This window comes from Rhinopithecus bieti, unplaced genomic scaffold (genome assembly GCF_001698545.2).
Source record: "Rhinopithecus bieti isolate Rb0 unplaced genomic scaffold, ASM169854v2 scaffold_2572, whole genome shotgun sequence".
Classification (NCBI taxonomy): domain Eukaryota; kingdom Metazoa; phylum Chordata; class Mammalia; order Primates; family Cercopithecidae; genus Rhinopithecus; species Rhinopithecus bieti.
This window is the reverse complement of record NW_016804595.1, coordinates 1743372-1763652: the sequence shown is the minus strand read 5'-3', so window position 1 is coordinate 1763652 and position 20281 is coordinate 1743372. Positions and strand designations below refer to the sequence as shown.

General features: G+C 36.6%; 1 protein-coding gene across 2 annotated transcripts in view; it reads left to right on the top strand.

Moving 5' to 3' along the window:
• RFTN2 (raftlin family member 2) overlaps positions 1 to 20281 on the top strand; it is a 95060-nt gene that overhangs the window by 23335 nt on the left and 51444 nt on the right. For both annotated transcript variants that reach the window (XM_017869312.1, XM_017869313.1), the window contains exons 2-5: positions 7787 to 7970; positions 10145 to 10259; positions 14627 to 14906; positions 17377 to 17586. In XM_017869312.1, the coding sequence (XP_017724801.1) occupies positions 7787 to 7970; positions 10145 to 10259; positions 14627 to 14906; positions 17377 to 17586 (789 nt within the window). The remainder of the gene's footprint in view (positions 1 to 7786; positions 7971 to 10144; positions 10260 to 14626; positions 14907 to 17376; positions 17587 to 20281) is intronic.

The window sequence follows — 20281 nt, the reverse complement described above, 5'->3', positions numbered from 1 at the left end:
CTTTAACATCCCTCTAATGGCTAATTTTTCTCCTTTTTTTTTTTTTTTTTTTTAAGACAGAGGCTATTGCCCAGGCTGGAGTGCAGTGGCGTGATCATGGCTTACTCAAGAAGTTGTAGCTTCAAACTCCTGGGCTTAAGCGATCCTCCCACCTCAGCCCCCACGTAGCTGGGCCTTATAGGCACATGCCACCATGCTCAGCTAATTTTTAAACTTTTTGTAGAGACAGAGTCTCATTATAGCCCAGTTTCATCTCAAACTCCTGGCCTCAAGTGATCGGCCCAGCTCAGCCTCCCAAAGTGGTGGAAATTACAGACATGAGCCACCATGCCCAGCCTAATTTTCCTTGGCCAGCCCTGTGACTCAGTCTTTGGCAAATAACATTATCTAGCTAGAATGTAATACGTTTTCTTTTCATTGTATTTATTTGTATGACAGCTTTCTACTTAAGATAAATGATTCTGGTTTTATGGTTATATGAGTGATACAAATTCTTTTGAAATAAATTTATTTTGCTTAAAATTAAAATTAAAAGAAAATTTAAGGATATGACGAAAATTGTGAAAGTGTACTCAGACAACTAAAGTTTGGGAAACACCACCCCAATGCAGTGAGCAGCTGGTTGAGAGAGCTGTTAAGGGAAGGTGGCTCCATGCCTTTCTTATGGAAAAAGTGGATGGACTTTTGAGAACTTTTCTGGTAAATTGAGGTTATTTCTACTGTTCTGTTATTGCAAAAGTAATTGCTTTGCCATTGAAAGCAACAGCAAACACCATAATTATTTTTGCACCAACCTAATATATTTTGAAGTTGCTGGCAGTCTGCTTCCTAGTAAAGTTGAGCAAAATCTCTTTCACCTCTATTGTTTTAGCCTTTTTTTTTTTTTTTTTTTTTTTTTTTTACTAAGCAGGTAGATATTTTTTAATGAGCATGTTAGAGTCCCACTCCACCCTGCCACATGCAGTTTGGGGTAGTAGTCCCATGTGTAACTGAAGCCTCCATTGCTTCGTCAGTGTTCTACCTGCCAGCCTCTTCTGTGTGACAGCCCTTCAGATATATCCAGATGGTGCCCTGTTCCTCACATAATTATTTTGCACAGAGTTGAAGGACACCTGTCAGGGTCTCCAGACCCCTCATTATCCTGAGCACTTTCTTTTGAATGTACTCCAGCTTGTTATTGAATGTCTCTAATTTCACCCATAAATTGAACACAGTTTACTTATCCATTCGACAGATATTAATTGAACATCTGTCTGCTAGTCAATACTCTAGGTATAGAGATATGGCACTGAACAAAGCATGAATATCCTTGCCCTTGCAGAGCTTTCATCCTGGAAGGCAGATATAAATAACGTAATTCGGTAAATAGTATATTCTGGTTATAATTATTTGGATAGTGACTAATGCTAAAGCACGGAATATACTAATGAGATGGTCTGCTCAATACAGAATTTAGCAAGCCTCCTGTCTTTGGAGGTAGTCTTTTTCCAGATAGCCAAAGATCACATTAGATTAACTCTTGGCTTATCGTTAGTTTGCAGTCAGCTACAGACCACAGGATTTCCCCTTCTCCCTTAAGTGAAAATATATTAAATCAGAGTTCTGTCACTCCATGTTTTGAACTTAGACTTTATCCCTGTTAGATATTTTTGTTTGGGGGAACTTTGTACCACCAAACCAAGAGCTCTTCAAACCTTCATTCTCTTAGCCAATGTATATACTACCACTTCTTTGCTATATAATTGACTCTAAGACACCGTTGATTATAAAACACACTATTATTTGATGTACCATGAAGAAAGAAAAATGCACCAATTAAACTATAACTATCAGTAATTTTAGTTTTTACCCATGGCAAAAGCTCTTTTAGACATTTTAAGCATAAGTATTTCATTATATATCTCTCTTACATACATAAGAAAAGGAAATTAAATGAAATGAAGATATTTCTAAAAGTTCCTCACACTTAAGATCTGACTCTTGTGAATCACTTTTACAACTTAGAGCCCTCATTTCCCCATTTTTCCACATAATCTTCCTATGAGCAGTCAAGAGAATTGGTAATGCCGCATTTCTTAAGCAAGTGCTAGGGTTTTCTTCCACGTAGCTGACACCCATTCTGCTAAGTTTGAGACTGGGGCTTTCCTCATATTGCCAGAGGTTACCAATGGAAAGTTTTCAAGCAGCCACCAGGACTCATATTCTTTTCTTAAGTGATCCTTGAACAGTTTGTTGACTGAAACCTCAAGCACTCTGGGTTGTCCAGCCATGCCACATGGAAAATCAACCAACTTTGCACAGGTAATGATAAGCACATAACAATCACCACCTGGCCTACAGTATTGAAAGATACCGGGAGGATTTCCAAGACTTGTTATTGGGTTCAATTTTATAATTTATAAAGACACATTCACAAAAATGAAATGCTCACCTCTACTCATATTTGTAATCAACCACAACCTATGGACTTTTGTGTTTCACTTCAGTCATGCAAATATTATTTTTTAAATAAGCCTTAAAATTCCTTACATCGTCATTAATTTTTAGGTTTTCATTTTGCAAACTACGTTGCTGGATAATCAAGTAAAACTGCTGGGAAAGTATCAAAGTTCTTTATTTTTCTTGCATCATTTTTGAGAAAGAAAGCATATGCCTTTTTAACCAATAAAATAGATGCCATTGTACTTTTTAAAAATTGTTGACTTAAACATAAGAAATAAACCTATAAAACTCCTAGAAAAAAAAAAAAAAAACAGAAGAAAAGCTTCATGACCCTGCACTTGGCAATGATTTCTTCCTTTTTTTTTTTTTTTTTTTTTTTTTTTTGTTTTTTTGAGATGGAGTTTCACTCTTCTCGCCCAGGCAGGAATGCAGTGACACGATAGCTCACTGCAACCTCCGCCTCCAGGGTTCAAGCAATGCTCCTGCCTCAGCCTCCCAAGTAGCTGAGATTACAGCCATCCGCCACCATGCCTGGTTAATTTTTGTATTTTTAGTAGAAATGGGATTTCACCATGTTGGCCAGGCTGGTCTCAAACTCCTGACCTCAGGTGATCCACCCGCTTCGGCCACTGAAAGTGCTGCGATTACAGGCATGAGCCACTCCGCCTGGCCTGACAATGATTTCTTGGATATGACACCAAAGCACAGGCACCAAAAGTAAAAATAGATAAATGGGACTATATCAAACTTAAAAGCTTTGGTGCATCAAAGGACACAGTCAACAGAGTGAAAAGTCAATATGTGGAATGGGAGAAAATAATTTCAAATCGTACATCTGATAAGGGGTTAATGTCCAGAACATATAAATAACTCCTACAACTCAACAACAAAGAAACAACCCAATTTTTAAATGAGCAAAGGGTTTGAACAGACATTTCTCCAAATGGGCAAGAAGATGTGAAAAGATTCTCAATATCACTAATAATTAGAGGAATACATATCAAAATCACAATAAATTATCACCTTATACCTGTTAGAATAGCTACTATCAAAAAAAAACAAGCGTTAGTGAGAATGCGGAGAATTAGAACCCTTGTGCACTGTTGGTGGGAATGTACAATAGTTGAGCCAGTATAGGAAACAATATAGAGTTTCCTCAAAAAATTATAAACAGAATTACCATATGATCTAGCAATCCCACTTCTGGGCATATATTTAAAATAATCAAAAGCAGGATCTCAAAGATTTATTTACACACCCATGTTAACAACAACATTATTCACAATAGTCAAGAGGTGGAAACAATCCACATGTTCATGACAGATGGATAAACAAAATGTGGTATATATATTCAATGGACTATTACTCAATCTTAAAAAGGAAGGAAATCTTGTAACATGCTACAGCAGGGATGAACCTTGAGGACATTACACTAAGTGAAATGAGTCAGTCACAAAAAGGCCTACAGTGTTGTAAAGATACAAGGAGGATTCCCAAGCCAAGGCACATCCCTTATTCTTAGAGTGAAGTTTACAATTTACGAAGACACACTTTCACAAAAATCAAGTGCTCACCTCTACTCATATTTTTTAAGTTATCAACCACAATCTATGGACTTTTGTGTCCATATGATTTTGTGTCAATATGATTCCTCTTATATGAGGCACCTAACGCAGTCAAATTCATAGCAAAAGAAAGTGGAATGATGGTTACCAGGGTCTGAGGACAGGAAGTAATGGATAGTTGTTTAATGGGTATAGGGTTTTATTTTTTCAAGCTGAAAAAGTTCTGGAGATTTGTTTCACAATAATGCATGTATACTTAACACTACTGAACTGTACACTAAAAAATGGTTAAAATGACAAAATTTTGTTTTTACTACAATTTTTATACATGTTAACATATATTATGTATCTTTTATTATAGTAAAACATACATGACATGAAATTTACCATTTTAACTATCAGTAAGTGTACAGTTCAGTGACGTTACATACATTCACTTTGTTGTGCAGCCATTACTACAATCCGACTCCAAATGACATTTAATTGGGTGGTGAAGGGGTTACTATGGAACTAAAATAATGAAATAAAATTAATTACTAACTGCTGAGTATCTGGTAAAAATACAGAACAATTGAAATACTTTCAAATAATGGATATGCAGTAGCATCTTAAGTGCCTCTTTGAACTTCCTAAGTGCCTTTTTTGTGTGGGCTTTTGCAGTTCTTCACTATCTGGGATGATGGTAAGATTGCAAAGAACAGAGTGTTGACCTGCCTAAATTTCCCGGAAGTCTAACCCAAAAGTAACCCAAAGCTCCAGGAGGGTGGACTTTTCCCAACCCTGAGTTCTTGATTTCTGGAGTTTCCTTCCAACCAGTGATGCCAAGGTAGATGAGGTGAGGCAACATGAGGCATATGCCCTGACAGTGACTTCAAACAAGTCAGCAAGAGCAGCAAGACCAGCAGTATGCAGAAGTCCTCCCAAGCCCACAAGCTCATGTGAACTTTTCTGAATAAAAGCCACATTCTTCTCCTTCATTAAATCATTATTAGTGGTACAGTCTTCTCCCAAATTTCTTTCCGGATTTCATTCAAAGATGGAGCTAATTAATTCCCATGTAGTTCCACCTCTCAGTATTTTTTCTTCATTTGCAACATGGCTTTTTCTCATTGTAATATCATTAAAATGAGGAACATGCAGTGGAGCCTTATGCTAGAGACTCCTGAAGTGAATATGACCTTTAACTCTATTTATTTGGATTCTCACTATGTTCTTAACCATCCCCACTTCCATGATCAAAAGAATTTTTACAAATTCCACGTCACTGCCTATGTTTTTCTCTGTTCTGTCTCTTTTCTCCAAAGCCTAGATAATGTGAACAATTGTTCCTGAAATTGCTAGCCTAACTTTTTTTATTTCCACCAGCTAATCTCGATTGCTTGCCTCTTTTTATGCAATAACTTCATTTCTTAATTCTCCTTATGGGCAGTATTTCCAATTTAACATAGTGACCTAAGGAACATGCTAGACACAGAAAGGCATGAATACGATAGGTTCCTTACCTTAAGAAATTCTCTAACAACCAAGACACATAAACAAATAACTATAATACAATCTGATAAGGGCACCAGTAGTAGGACATGCAGCTCAGAGGAAGGAATAATTAACTCAGGCTGGGAGAATAGGGAAGGAAATGAAGGTCTGGTGGCATGAAACAGAGTGGCAGGTTCAGAAATTCCAAGTCCTTCCAGCATCCCAAAGCAAGACATGTAAGAGAAAGACTAACACGAGAGGAGGCTGAATCAAGAGGCAGAGGCCAGACTTTGAAGATTCTTTTGTATCACGCTAAGGCATTTCCACTTCCTGCAGTAAATAATTTTCTTTAAATTTTTTAAGGATTAGTATATAATTCTAAAATAAGTTTAGGTTATGTTTCATTCCTTAGTCTTAAGAGTTGCTTCCATTTTGTTACAGTTTTTCAGTTCCTTTGTTTAGAAATCAGAGTTGATAGTCAAAATACTAAAGAGTAAAATCAAATGAATCACAGAATTGCCACACCAACAAGCAGAGCTGGGCTGTTTACAAGGAAGTCCAGCTGTTTCTTCAAAGTCCAGGATCATTCTCTTTGTTTTCATTCCTATTCATAATGATGAAGAAAATATATTGTAAGTAAAATATTAATTTAAATCCAAAAGAGGGTGAAAATTGGAGGAAGTGGACCCTTCCTGGTTTATATAACTTTTCCGTTGAGCGCTTATTTTAGTTTTCGAAGTTGGCATGAATACCCACTGATGGTGGATTTGTTTCATCTCATGGATACTAATGTAAGGGGAGGAGGGGATTTCCTCTGGCCCTTCCTCCTCATCTGCTTCTTAGCCTCCTTCCTGTGCTCAGGCAATCAGCAGCAGTTCTTTGCTGGACACCACTCACCACACTGACAGAGGTCAACAGCCCACTAGGCCCATATCTAGAATTAATTTCATGTGTCTTGTTACTTAAGAGCTAATCAAAATGCAAGTCTATTTCTAGATATTACTTCTTGATTGTTTTTCATACAATGAGAAATACTGTAACAAATAAAGTTGTTATTTAAATTAATACTGCTGGCACATTAAGAACATTTTCCCAAATAGCACACTCTTTTCCTTTTACTACTCTAAAGTCTGTACAGATAGTGCTATTCTATAGTTTCTACAGATTTGCTCTCCTTCAAGGAATGGTTTAATTGCAAATCAATTTTCATTCAAATTTCCACTATGCTTAGAATTTTATTTATTAAAGAGAACTACTGGATATTTTACTTTTCATTCACCTTTACTCAAGCATTTACATGAGTGCCATGAGAAATTACATGTTTACCTTCCCAGATAAACTTAAAACACAGTGCTTTGAAAGAGTAATTAGAAATAAGAAAGCACTTGGCAAGTTCTGCTTAATAAATGCCATTTCTCCCATTTTAAACTATTAGATTATTATGAATTTTATTTTTAAGAGATTATGCATGTTGGCTGGGAGCGGTGGCTCACACCTATAATCCCAACACTTTGGGAAGCCAAGGCAGAAGGCTTGCTTGAGCTCAGGAGTTTGAGATCAGCCTAGGCAACATGGTAAAACCTCGCCTCTAAAAAAGTACAAAACTTAGCCAGGTGTGGTGGCACGCACCTATAGTCCCAGCTACGTGGAAGGATTGCGTGAGCCCAGGAGGTGGAGGCTACAGTGAGCCACGATCGTGTCACTACACTCCAGCCTGGGGGACAGAGTGAGACCCTCTCTCAAAAAAGAAAAAAAGAAAAGAAATTATGCATCTCATCTTGTTCAGTCATAAAAATGGCTGGCTCTTCAAATTATTGTATCTCTTATGTATGTCTTCAATATCTATTAATGGAAATATAGTCACTCAAATGAAATCCTAAAAAATGAAAGTGCTTTAATTGAAAAAACTCATTGTATTTCTGCTTTAGACATAGTGGTGATATTATGTATCTACTAATTTTTAAGGTCACTTTTCCTTTTTTCTGAAATGACTTTAAAAATGTAGAAATACATGTTAATGTAAATTTATCTGAGATTAAGCCATTAGAGATGTTTGTTTGTTTGTTTGTTTGTTTGTAGAGACAGCGTCCTACTATGTTCCTGCTATGTTGCCCAGGCTGGTCTCAAACTCCTGGGCTCAAACAGTCTTCCTGCTTCAGCCTTCCAAAGTGCTGGGATTACAGGCATGTGCCACTGCACCTGACCAAGATCTTTTCCTATTCATTAGTATTATCACACATAGGTAGAAATAATGTATAATTCAATTTTAAGAATGTGCAAATTTCTCTTTGCTTTTGATATTCCAGCTTCATCAAACCCAGAAGTCATCAAGATAAATTCAATTCTAGACATAATAACAAAAGTGGAAGACTATTATCTTAAAGGATATATTGTCGGGGCTATTCATCCTGTTATACAACCTGTGGGGCAGCGAAAACACCTACCTGCAAGTTATCTATACAGAGTGGTGCTATCGCGCTTGAAATTAAGGTAAGCATGCTGTTCAAAAAAGAGGCAGGTGTGGGTGACAGTTCTCTTTGTCTAAAAGAAAAACAAAAGTTTTGAATCAAGTGACAGAGAATAAAGGACACTAAAGGGGTTTTAGTTTAAAGCACATTTTCCAGCAGTGGAACCTGGATTGAAGCAAGGAAATTTTACACCTCCTTCCTTAAAACTCCTGATTGATTTTTGCTTCTCGCAGACAAATGTGTCCTAAGTGAGAATGTCAATGAACAAAGGGAAAGCAAAATAGATTCCAGAGGCACCTGGAAGCTCCTGTAGCCACTTCAGCAGACGCAGGAGTAGCAGTGAGCTACAGATACTAACACTAGGCTAAAGAGCTGAGCAGACCTACCAAGTCCACTTTCACTAAGCTTTCTGACTGTCCAACATTGTTTTATTAATAGTGGCAACATAAACTATCTCTACATTCTAAAACTTTTTTTTTTCAAGACAGCGTTTCACTCTTGTTGCCCAAGCTGGAGTGCAATGGCACCATCTCAGCTCACTGCAACCTCTGCCTCCCGGGTTCAAGCGATTCTCCTGCCTCAGCCTCCCCAGTAGTTGAGATTACAGGCTTCTGCCACCACAGCCAGCTAATTTTTTGTATTTTTAGTAGAGATAGGGTTTCACCAAGTTAGCCAGGCTGGTCTCGAACTCCTGACCTCAGGTGATTCACCCACCTCGGACTCCCAAAGTCCTGGGATTCCAGGCGTGAGCCACTGCGCCCGGCCCATTCTAAAACTGTTAACAACAGAAAGGCCTACTATGACAAGTTCTCACATATTGGACAGACCTCCTGTTAACCTTTCTCCAAAACTGAATTGAAAAGCTAACAATTGCAGTGTTTTTTATTTTAATAGCTACTTTCCAAACAATACTGCAACCATTTTTGCCAGCCTAGACTGTGAATTTGATAGTTTTCATGGTCAAATACTGTTGTTCTTTCAATGAAGAATAAAAATAACCAAATATCTTAGATTAACATATTTATTTTTTTTTTTACACAACCCTTCAACTAATATGTTACTTAATGACAGGGATGCATTCTAAGAAGTGTATCCTCAGGCTGTTTTGTCATTGTGTGAACATCATAGAGTGCACTTACACAAACCTGGATGGTACAGCCTACTATGCACCTAGGCTAGATGGTCTAGCCTATTGCTCTGAGGCTACAAACCTATACAGTCTGTTACCGACTGAATACTGTAAGCAATGGTAACACAATAATAAGTATTTGTGTGGCTAAACATACCTAAAGATAGAAAAGGTACAGTAAAAATATGTTACTCTATAATCTTATGGGACCACCGCTGTATATGCAATCCATTGTTGAGAGAAACATCATTATGCAGTGCATGACTGTATATCCAAACCATCCTAAAGACCAGGGGAAAAACTATGTTTTCTCTTTATAGTGATGGATCAACAACAATCACTTTATGAGCGGGCTAAGCAGAGAAGGGAAAAAATGAAATTAGAGGAAAACTAAGAAAATAGGAAAATTTCAAGAAACAAGAAAGGGCCTTAAAAAAATTCCAGGTGTGATTTTAAGGAACACTATCTCCCATAGAGTAATTGCCTACTTTAACATGTCTGGCAGGGTGTGCACAGGCTCCAGCTTTCACTAGAATATGAAGCCTCATCAGATGTTTACTAGTTCAGTAGTAATGCTTATGTCCTAATTACAAATCTTATCAACCATGTGTGAATTATCTTTTCTGCTTTTAGGATTACTTCAGACAGACTTAGCAGTACCCTGGCAAGGCTAAGAATAAGCAAAGAAAAAAGATCAGAAAAGAAGGAAAAGGGAAAAGGGCAATATTTATTGGCATTAAATGGAATTTTTACTTCTGCTTTTGTTCGATAAGATATAACAACAATCTGAAATTATTTCTTATAACTTTTATTAAAACTACAGACATGAAGTTTTTCTTTCTAAATTATAATTTAAATTAATAGCAGTTCAAAATAAGGAAATTTGAGTTAGTAGAAGTTATTGTGTTTTTCTGGTATTTTTTAATAAGAAGATAGCCATCAGGCTTGAAATAACAAAAAATTATTACCTTGACCCTGTTTGTGAGTTGCTCACTCATTTTCACTGAGCATATTAGCTGAAAAACAGCAACTGGCCTCCAACCATGAACATATTTCCTCTGTTACAGCCCAAAGAATTCGGCAGCACCCAGTGGACAAAGACGCCCAAGGCTTGTGATTGAGGAATGTCCCCTAACTTCTGAGGGACAAACAAATGACACAGCAAAAGAACTGATAGAAAAGGTACTAAATGTATGCACTTTTTCATGGGATATTGAGAAACATTTGGTATTTCATCTTCATCAGTTTCCTTTTTTACCCTAAAAAGAATAAGGAAATGACAGGCAACATTTCTACCAGAATTTAAAATGTATCGAAGTACTTGTGCCAATTGTAAAGAGTTTAAAACAGAAATACAGTCCAGTGAAACAAAAGGGACAATCAGAACTAAATTTAACCAAATATAAGAAGTTTAATGACAAACTTGATGAAATAAAATAGAGGAACAACCATTATTTAATGAAGGCTGTTGGGAAAGTAGACAATTGTTCTGCAGAGAATAAATTCCACAGTTCAGATGAGATAAAGAGGTAATTTTTTAATATAAAAAAAAGAAAACAGGAAAAGTAAATATATTCAATGAATAGATTAAGGAGTTTGAGTATATAAATATAATTTAACTGTACTAGGAGAACTAAGCTTAAAAAAGAAGAATCAAAGAGAAATCAGCAACAGACGTGTCCTATGGAGCTTCATTTTCAAAATATACATTACAGGAAAGGAATACAAATCCATGAAAGTAATATGCAATCTTAAGTGGACAGAGACCATGGACAGCAAATGTAAAAGAAAGAAACGTCAATAATTAGGAGACAGTTGGTAACAGGTTCAACCTAATAATGTTTAATGTAATAAAAACTGAGAACTAATACCTCACCAGTATTAAACTGGGAAATTTAATTAAAATCCAGTATTGCAAAGCTTTAAGACAAGTTAAGGCCAGGTGTGGTGGCTCACACCTGTAATCCCAATACTTTGGGAGGCCAAGGCAGGAGGATCACTTAAGGCCAGGAGTTCCAAGACCAGCCTAGGCAACATAGTAAGACCTCCAACTCTACAAAAACTGAAAAAAAAAAAATCAGCTGGATGTGGTGGCATATGCCTATAGTACCATGTACTTAGGAGGGTAAAACAGGAGGATCACCTGAGCCCAGAAGTGAGCCTGCAGTGAGCTGTGATCAAGCCACTAAAATCCAGCCTGGGTGACGGAGCAAGACTCTATCTCTAATAATAACAATAGTAATAATAATAACAACAACAACAAAGAAAAGCTAACATTCATAGTACAACTGGCATTGTAACAAATTAATGCAGCATTCTTGAATATCTATTTAGTAAGAAGAATCATAAATCCTGTTTTGCCTTTTGTTGTTGTTGTTGTTAAAGAAAATAGGCTGGAGTATAGTGGCACAATCATAGCTCACTGCAGTCTCCAACTCTTGAACTCAAGCAATTCTCCTGCCTTAGCCACCCTGGTAGCTGGGATTGTAGGCATGTGACACCACGCCCAACCAATTTTTTTATTTTGTAAAGACAGGAGTCTGTGTTGCCCAGGCTAGTCTTAAACTCCTGGGCTCAAGCGATCCTACTGCCGTGGCCTCCCAAAGTGCTGGGATTATAGGTGTGAGCCACCATGCCTGGCCATAAATCCCATTTTATTTTTTAATCCCCTCCTTAGGAACTGATTGTAAGAAAATAATTGAAAGGGGGAAAAAAACATTTTTATACAAAGATATTTAATCAACAGTGAATAAGGGTCCAAATTCTCAATAACTGGAAGACTTTGAAAGAAACAATGATGGATTAATATAATAGAATATTTTATAGGCATTAAACATGACAACTATATTGACTGTCAAGAAAAGTCTATACAATATAACTTAATTGAAATTTAAATGAAAAGTTAAATGCTGTATGTATACTGATTAAAACAAAAAAGTTGTACATTCATAAATACTCTAAATTGATGGGATTTTATGATGAAAGGTGTTTCTTTTCCATTGCATTGACATATTTATAAGGTTTTACTTTTTATTTAAATACATACAGCTAAAATCTAAGGCATTTCCTTTCAGGTGAGAAACTGGAATGTGTTCACTTGTTTCTCTAGTTGTTTCCAAGCGTTAAATACCATGCATGTAATATCTGTGGTTTGGGGATAGCCAGTTATAGTTGCTAATGATTATTTCCCATTTAGGTACAAAGTCACTATTCAATAGGGGTTTTTAGGAATAGTCTTTGAGACTAAATTTTATTAACAAACTACATATATTGCTTATTAGTACTATTCTGGGAAATTTTTTTTTCTGGTAATAAATCCACGCCAGCAAATTTCTTTTGAAAACAAAAATGTAGCTACTAATTTAGTCTTAATAGATCACCATCAGAGCCCTTGTTTTGCATGTGACTTCCTGGACACAGTTACAGATCTATTTAAACAGGAAAGTACTGTTATTTCAGCAATTCGAGTAACAGGGTTATTTCATTAAGAGAAAAGCTTCAGGAAACATAGCACATGAAATATTTGAGCATTGCTCCCAGTAAGAACAAGAGCCTGAGATGAATTGCCAAATATTTTTGAGCAGCTGCCTTGTGTAAAGAGTTGGTTGTTGAACAGCTAACTTTTAAGTCAAGTTCTAACATTATACCAGTGGTCACTCTAATTTTAAAATTAGGTTTACAAGTATTTTCTCAGAATTTTAAACTAAAATAACATTTTAAAATATCAATCCTCCAACTTAAAAAATCGGGAAAAAAATACTATATTTGTTACCAGTCCTTTCCAGATAAAATTTCCAAGTAATAGAAAAAAGCTTTTCTGTATCTTTTCACTCAAATCAGCTAATAAGACCTAGAGGAAGCACTGGCGACAAATTCACCCATTTCTACCTGCAGAATGCCGTATCTCTATCCCTCCCTCTCCTTCTCTCCCAGGACAACTGATATAAAGGAAAACTGGTGGTTGTTTTAAATTGTTATAATCTCAATATGTTAATTCATAGAAACAAATGATATTTCACCAGCCCTAGTCCCTTGTCCTAGCTCCACACACCCACACTCTCCCCCCTCTCAGAATTCTTCTGCCTCACAAGCTGGAGCTGAGTGAATTAAGTTGCCCCCATTGACTGGGCATTGCTCTCTGTTCTGCCCCAGTTCTTCCTGGCTTTTCTCATTCCATTTCATTCTGACTCTAAATGTTTGCATTTGCAACCTCCATCATAATTCTTTCTTCTCCTCCCAGGTAACATTTACAACATTTAATTTAAATATTTAAAACAGTAGCCGTATAAAAAACATTGCTATTTCTTCATTTAACTAATTTAACAAGTACTTATAGAGCACCTATGAATACAAAACACTGCAATACAAAGAAGAATAAGACATAGTCCCCTATGTCAGGCTTCAAAGGAGCTGCCAGTTGAACACATGAAAAAGACAAATAGAACAAAGAAACGAAGTAAAAGCAGAGAGGAACATGCCTTAGGTTTTTGGCTGTTACATTTAAACAAAAGCTAAATCTTACAGATATGTCAATGGGAAAAGTGCTAAATGTAAAAATAAGCATTCTTAAGTTCTCGAAATTATTTCACTGGTATTATATTATATGCTTCAGAATCCTATTCTTTAACTGGTAGGATTGAATCTAATCCTATGTATTTGGCCCAGATGGGAGACAATAGCATAAAGACGTAAGCCGATCAGAAAGCTTTGTAAGAGTAGTGGTATGAATTGGGCTTATGCTTTATACCTACACATTTGTCAAGCATCGGTCTTTTAACATTTTTCTTTGTCACCGTCAAATAAACAAAACTAAAACCTCTTCCAAGAAATCCCTAAAAATAACATTACCAAATACATCTTCATTAACAAAGAAAAGCTTTATTAATTTAAAAGCAAAATACATATAGTTCTATATACATGTAGTTTATAGTTAACTAATTTAACAAGTACTTATAGAGCACCTATGAGTACAAAACACTGCAATACAAAGAAGAATAAGACATAGTCCTCTATGTCAGCCTTCAAAGGAGCTGCCAGTTGAACACATGAAGAAGACAAATAGAACAAAGACTCTTTTAATTAATTTAAATTAAATTTAAAAGCAAAATACATGTAGTTTTGCTTTTAAACTAATAAAGCTCTTCTTTGTTAATGAAGATGTATTTGGTAATGTTATTTTTAGGGATTTCCTGGAATAGATTTTAATTTTGCTCCAACTGGAGACATCATTGTTAAATGGTCTGTAAAAATCATGCTACAAAATTATTAGTTCTTCCCAAACAGTGGCCCTTCAGAGAAAAATAATTCCTGTTTTCATAATTTATAAAGTATGTTTGGTTCTGTTTGAAGGTCATGATGATCATGTGGCATGGTCTTGGGGGCAGTGCTATTTTACAGGTGATTCATTAGTTTATGAATGAGTCTTTTGTTACTGGTCAGGTTACTCCATCTTCTAGTGGATCTCCTCAATAAGCCTAAAGGTTAATTGATAAAGTAATCAATGAAAATAGAGTTTATATTTTGTTCTGCCATCTCTTTTTAAATATCAGATTAATGTCGCTGCTAAAAGAGGAATGAAATTTGTTGGATTCATATCACAGCATTATTCTCCATCTAAAATCTGCAATGGAACCAACCATGATGGAGATATAGAATCGACGCTACATGTGAGACACGGTTCAGATGAAAACTGCAGAAGTTGGAATGAAGGGACATTAAGTGGGCAATCATCTGAAAGTGGAATTGAGGAAGAACTTCATCATGAAAGTGGACACTATCAAATGGAACAAAATGGCAGCCCTAGTTCCTCTAAATCAAGAAAGGAAGAAGGTAATAGACAAGATTAGTAGAAAGAGAATATACTACAGTTTAGATTAAGCAAAACACGTTTTTGAGGTCTTCTTTTAGAAATATGAGGCAAAGTAAATTGCTAAAGATTATAATGACTAAATGAACTAATGCAAACTTGTCATGATTTTTAAAAATTATTACAGCCAGCAAGCAATAAGGCATGGCAGTTTTTTAGACAGTTGTTTCTGGCAGCACATACAATGCCATCCACATAATGAAACGTGTTGAAGATTGGTTTCTATTTAGTCATCCAAAACTCCCTTGTAAATTGGAGGCCGTACATGTGTACCAAATAAGTGAGTCTATTAAGTCTAAAAAGCTGTTCTGATTTATGTTTGTACTAATAAACAGCGTGTGAGAATTTTCATTTTGGCCTTTCCCATTTCATGGATGCTTTTCACCTTTGAAATTAATTGGCTTTCTTTGATCATCAATTAGAATGTGAAACTGGCACATCATGATGAAACAATTAATATAACAATAGTGCCTGCATCCTAAAATAACTTTGAACAACAGTTGTATTCTTCTGTGCCAGCTAGCAAGTCTTCCCAAGAAATTGAATATTTTATTCATGCATTTGGGACTGTTCAAATTTTTCTGATACCTTTGTGGGCATGCTTTAAAAAAGCACTATCAGAGAAAAGCAAAGGCTACATATACCTTAGCATTAACAACATGGGCTCTGGAATCAGATACCTCAATTTCTTTATAAAAAGGGGTAATAGTAAGAACTCCCTCACTGAGTTGTTGTGGGAAGTAAATAAGAAATGTCTACAAAGTGTTTAACCCAGTGCCTGGTACAGAATAAGCTCTATATTAACTGCTATTAACTGATCCTTCAGTCGGTGTTGGCACTGGAGGAGCACGCCTTGGTGTCAGGCTTTCTGGGTTATGTTTTGATGTGCTTAGCATCCTATACATGGCAGAGATTCATTTAGCCATATAAATTCCACCTCCTGAAGAAATAACTGGGAGCATTTACCAACTTAGATCGCACCCGTCTCCACCACCATCACCACCACCCTCCTCTTTTCTCACTCATTCCCTAGCTAACAATGTCCCTGATTTTTTTGCAATGTAAAACTTATAGGAATGTATATTAGTCTGTTCTCATGCTGCAAATAAAGAAATACCTGAGACTGGATAATTTATAAAGGAAAGAGGTTTAATTGACTCATAGTCCAGCATGGCTGGAGAGGCCTTGGGAAACTGACAACCATGGCAGAAGGGAAAGCAAACATGTCCTTCTTCACGTGAGAAGAAGGGAAAGCAAACATGTCCTTCTTCAGTGAGAACTAACTCACTGCTATTAGAACAGGATGGGGGAAACCGCCCCCATGACTCAACTGTCACTATCTGATCCTTCCCACAACATGTGGGGATTATGGGAACTACAATTCAGGATGAGATTTGGGTGGGGACACAGCCAAACCATATCAGAATGTAATAGTGAACAAGAGGTATTGGAATTACGGTCAGAGAGGTATTCACTATCTTCCATCCATTCCTACCTTTACACTCCATGTGAGTTCCCACCCTTACTTTGAGCAAATCAGATGTCTATTTCTATTTCTTTAAGTTCTAAATCCAATATAGTACTTAATGTAACTGTCAATCTTTAGATTCTCTCTCTCAATATTTTTAAACTACATACTTCTCAATAACTTTTCCGTAGTAGTGGTTCTTAATTAGAAGAGGGAGAATGGGGGTAGCAAGAATTCACAAAAGGCCTCTTTGAGTGTCTGGTGAAATCCATGGAATCTAGATACTTTTGTCTGTCATACAGGTGATGTTAAACTTCCTAAAACACAAACGTAGGTGTGGATCCATTGACCCCACGTTAAGAATTTGCCAATTCCTAATAAAGCAGAAGATATGATCCAGCATTTCCATGTCTATTCTAGAGTCACTCTCACATGTGTCCAAGAAGATATAAAGTTTATAATAACAAAAAAACTGGAAATAATACATATGTCCACCAAAAGGAGACTAGAACATTGGCATACTATGTAGCAGTTAAAATAAATGAATAAGATCTATATGGTTATTTACATTTTAAAGGCATGTTGAACAAAAAGTCAATTCATATCTACAGTAGAATACCACTTTTAAAAAATTTTTCAAACTGTAAAATGTTACATATCATTTATGGGTATATTAGTGTGTATTAAAAGATTAAAAGCTTGCATGAGAATGATAAACACCAACTTCATTATAGTACTTATTTCCGGAGAACAGAATTAGAGGATACTACATAGTAGCCTCAACTGTATCCATTTCTCATTTCTTTGAAAAAATAGTCTGAAGCAAATATAGCATAATATTGACATTTGATTAAGCTGAGTGCTTGTTTGTATGCTTGGAATATCTCATGATTACTGAAAAGAATTAGGAATCTTTGATCAACAAAATTATAATTTTCCCCTTTTTTCTCCTTCTGAATGTCTAGCCTCAGACAACAAACTGTATACAGTCTTCAATGTTTTTGATGATGATTCAACCTCCTTGGCCTATCAGGAAGGCATCCTGTCAATGAAAGTAACAAGAAAAGGATCAGTCATTAGTACACTTGATGCTGATTGGCTGGAGTTAACTACCTTTTATTATAAACAAGGCTTGTCTTTAATTGATTCTTTTGTATTCTGGGAAACATCTAAAGGTAAGTTTTATGTTAATGATATTTTATATCTGAAGAATTTGAACTTGTATCAAAATCAGTGAAAATGTTTTTACCTCTCAAGTTCTATGGCTGAAAGGACAGATACCATTCCTAAGGAAATAAATTCCAGCTGTTACACAGATACATAGCTTTAATTTAAAAGCTTAAAGCTCCTTCAGCACAATGGACACTTAAGGAGGGTGGGCAGAATTATAACATAAAATGTTCGCTGTTGGGTTGTAATTGGGAAACCACCGTGTGATTGAGGAGAATTTTCCAAATAAGATGTACTATAATAGTCCAAATGGGAAGTTTATGATGGCATTTCATGGTTACTATTCATATTTATCACATTATCCCAATTTTGAACGCTATCTACCATGTTTATAGTCAGTCTATACCTGATTCTTTCTATAATTTGTATAGAAAAGTCATCTTTGGTTTAGAAAGTGACGTTGGCTTTGTTCTTATTTCCGTCTTCCCCTTGTCTTTCATCCCTCTGTAGCCTTTCTCATTTAGTTACAATGGAGTATGTAATTATTTGTGTCTATCACGAAAACAAAGACAAACTATAACATATTATCAAAAATGACTTTCTAGAAAATTTTTTTCAGAGATGAGTGTTAAAAAAAGAAAAAGGAGGCCAGGCGCGGTGGCTCAAGCCTGTAATCCCAGCACTTTGGGAGGCCGAGACGGGCGGATCACGAGGTCAGGAGATCGAGACCATCCTGGCTAACACGGTGAAACCCTGTCTCTACTAAAAAAATACAAAAAACTAGCTGGGCGAGGTGGCAGGCACCTGTAGTCCCAGCCACTCGGGAGGCTGAGGCAGGAGAATGGCCTAAACCCAGGAGGCGGAGCTTGCAGTGAGCTGAGATCCGGCCACTGCACTGCAGCCTGGGCGACAGAGCGAGACTCCGTCTCAAAAAAAAGAAAAAAAAAGAAAAAGGAAAGGTAGTAATGACACTAGAAAAATGCATTAGGAAAGGTGAAGGTTATGAAATCCAGGATAATTAGGAACTCAACTCTGTGAGGTTAGAGGAAAGAATTAAAAACAAATAAGATCTCCCTGTACCTTACTACTGTTAAATCAGCCTAGTATTACCTTAACTGCTCCAACTAAAGACTTTGGATGATATTTTAAATTATCAGGAGTCATGTTCCAATAGGCCCTTTTAACTAGCAGTATTAAGGACCAAACCCATTGGAGCACCCCAGAAATATAACACCTTGCAGAGTGCTTGGCACATAGCAGGTGCTTAATAAATATTTCTTAGTATTTTTCAGTAGGCCAGGCACCGTGGCTCACACCTGTAATCCCAGCACTTTGGGAGGCCAAGGCAGGCAGATTGCTTAAGTCCAGGAGTTCGAGACTAGCCTGGGCAATATGACGAAACCTCATCTCTACAAATAATGCAAAAAGTTAGTCAGGCATGGTGGCAGCCACCTGTATTCCCAGCTACCCAGAAGGCTGATGTGGGAGGATCACCTGAGCCCAGGGAGGTCAAGGCTGCAGTGAGCTGTCATTGTACCCACAACATTCTAGCCTGGGTGACAGAGTAAGACCCTGTCTCAAAAAAAAAAAAAATACATATATATGTGTGTGTGTGTGTGTGTGTGTGTGTGTGTGTGTGTGTGTATAAATTAAAAATATTTCTTAGCATTTTTTGGTTATTGGCAGCTTCTTCCACTTGGTCTTTTATTTTTTTCTTTTATTATACTTTAGGTTCTAGGGTACATGTGCACAATGTGCAGGTTTGTTACATATGTATACATGTGCCATGTTGGTGTGCTGCACCCATCAAATCGTCATTTACATTAGGTATTTCTCCTAAGCTATCCCTCCCACTTCCCCCCGCCCCAAGACAGGCCCCAGTGTATGTGATGTTCCCTGCCCTGTGTCCAAGTGTTCTCATTGTTCAATTCCCACCTATGAGTGAGATACATGTGGTGTTTGGTTTTCTGTCCTTGCAATAGTTTGCTCAGAATGATGGTTTCCAGCTTCATCCATGTCCCTACAAAGGACAGGAACTCATCCTTTTTTATGGCTGCATAGTATTCCATGGTATATATGTGCCACATTTTCTTAATACAGTCTATCATTGATGGACATTTGGGTTGGTTCCAAGTCTTTGCTATTGTGAATAGTGCCACAATAAACATATGTGTGCATGTGTCTTTATAGCAGCATGATTTATAATCCTTTGGGTATATACCCAGTAATGGGATGGCTGGGTCAAATGGCATTTCTAGTTCTAGGTCCTTGACGAATCGCCACACTGTCTTCCACAATGGTTGAACTAGTTTACAGTCCCATCCACTTGGTCTTTTACTTTAGTAACAGCAAAGTTTCATTGGAAAAACATGGGCTTTAGAATCAGACCAAGGTTTAAATCCTATGTCTTCTACTTATTAGTTGTGTCATCTTGGGAAGTTAGTTGAGCTCACTGAGTCTCAGTTTCTTAAAGAGGAATAAAAATACTCCTACTTTTTATTGTTGTGATGATGTAATAAGATATAATAAAATAAAGTGACTTCCAGAATGCCTAGCCTACAGTCAGAGTTCATTTTCTGGTGTTAGTTTTCTTTCCTGCCACTTGTTATGTGCAATTACAGTACTTTTAGTGTGGATCATCTATTTAGAGGTTGGTTTGTGCTTCATAATCTCTCTCTCTCTTTCTTTTTCTCTCCTNNT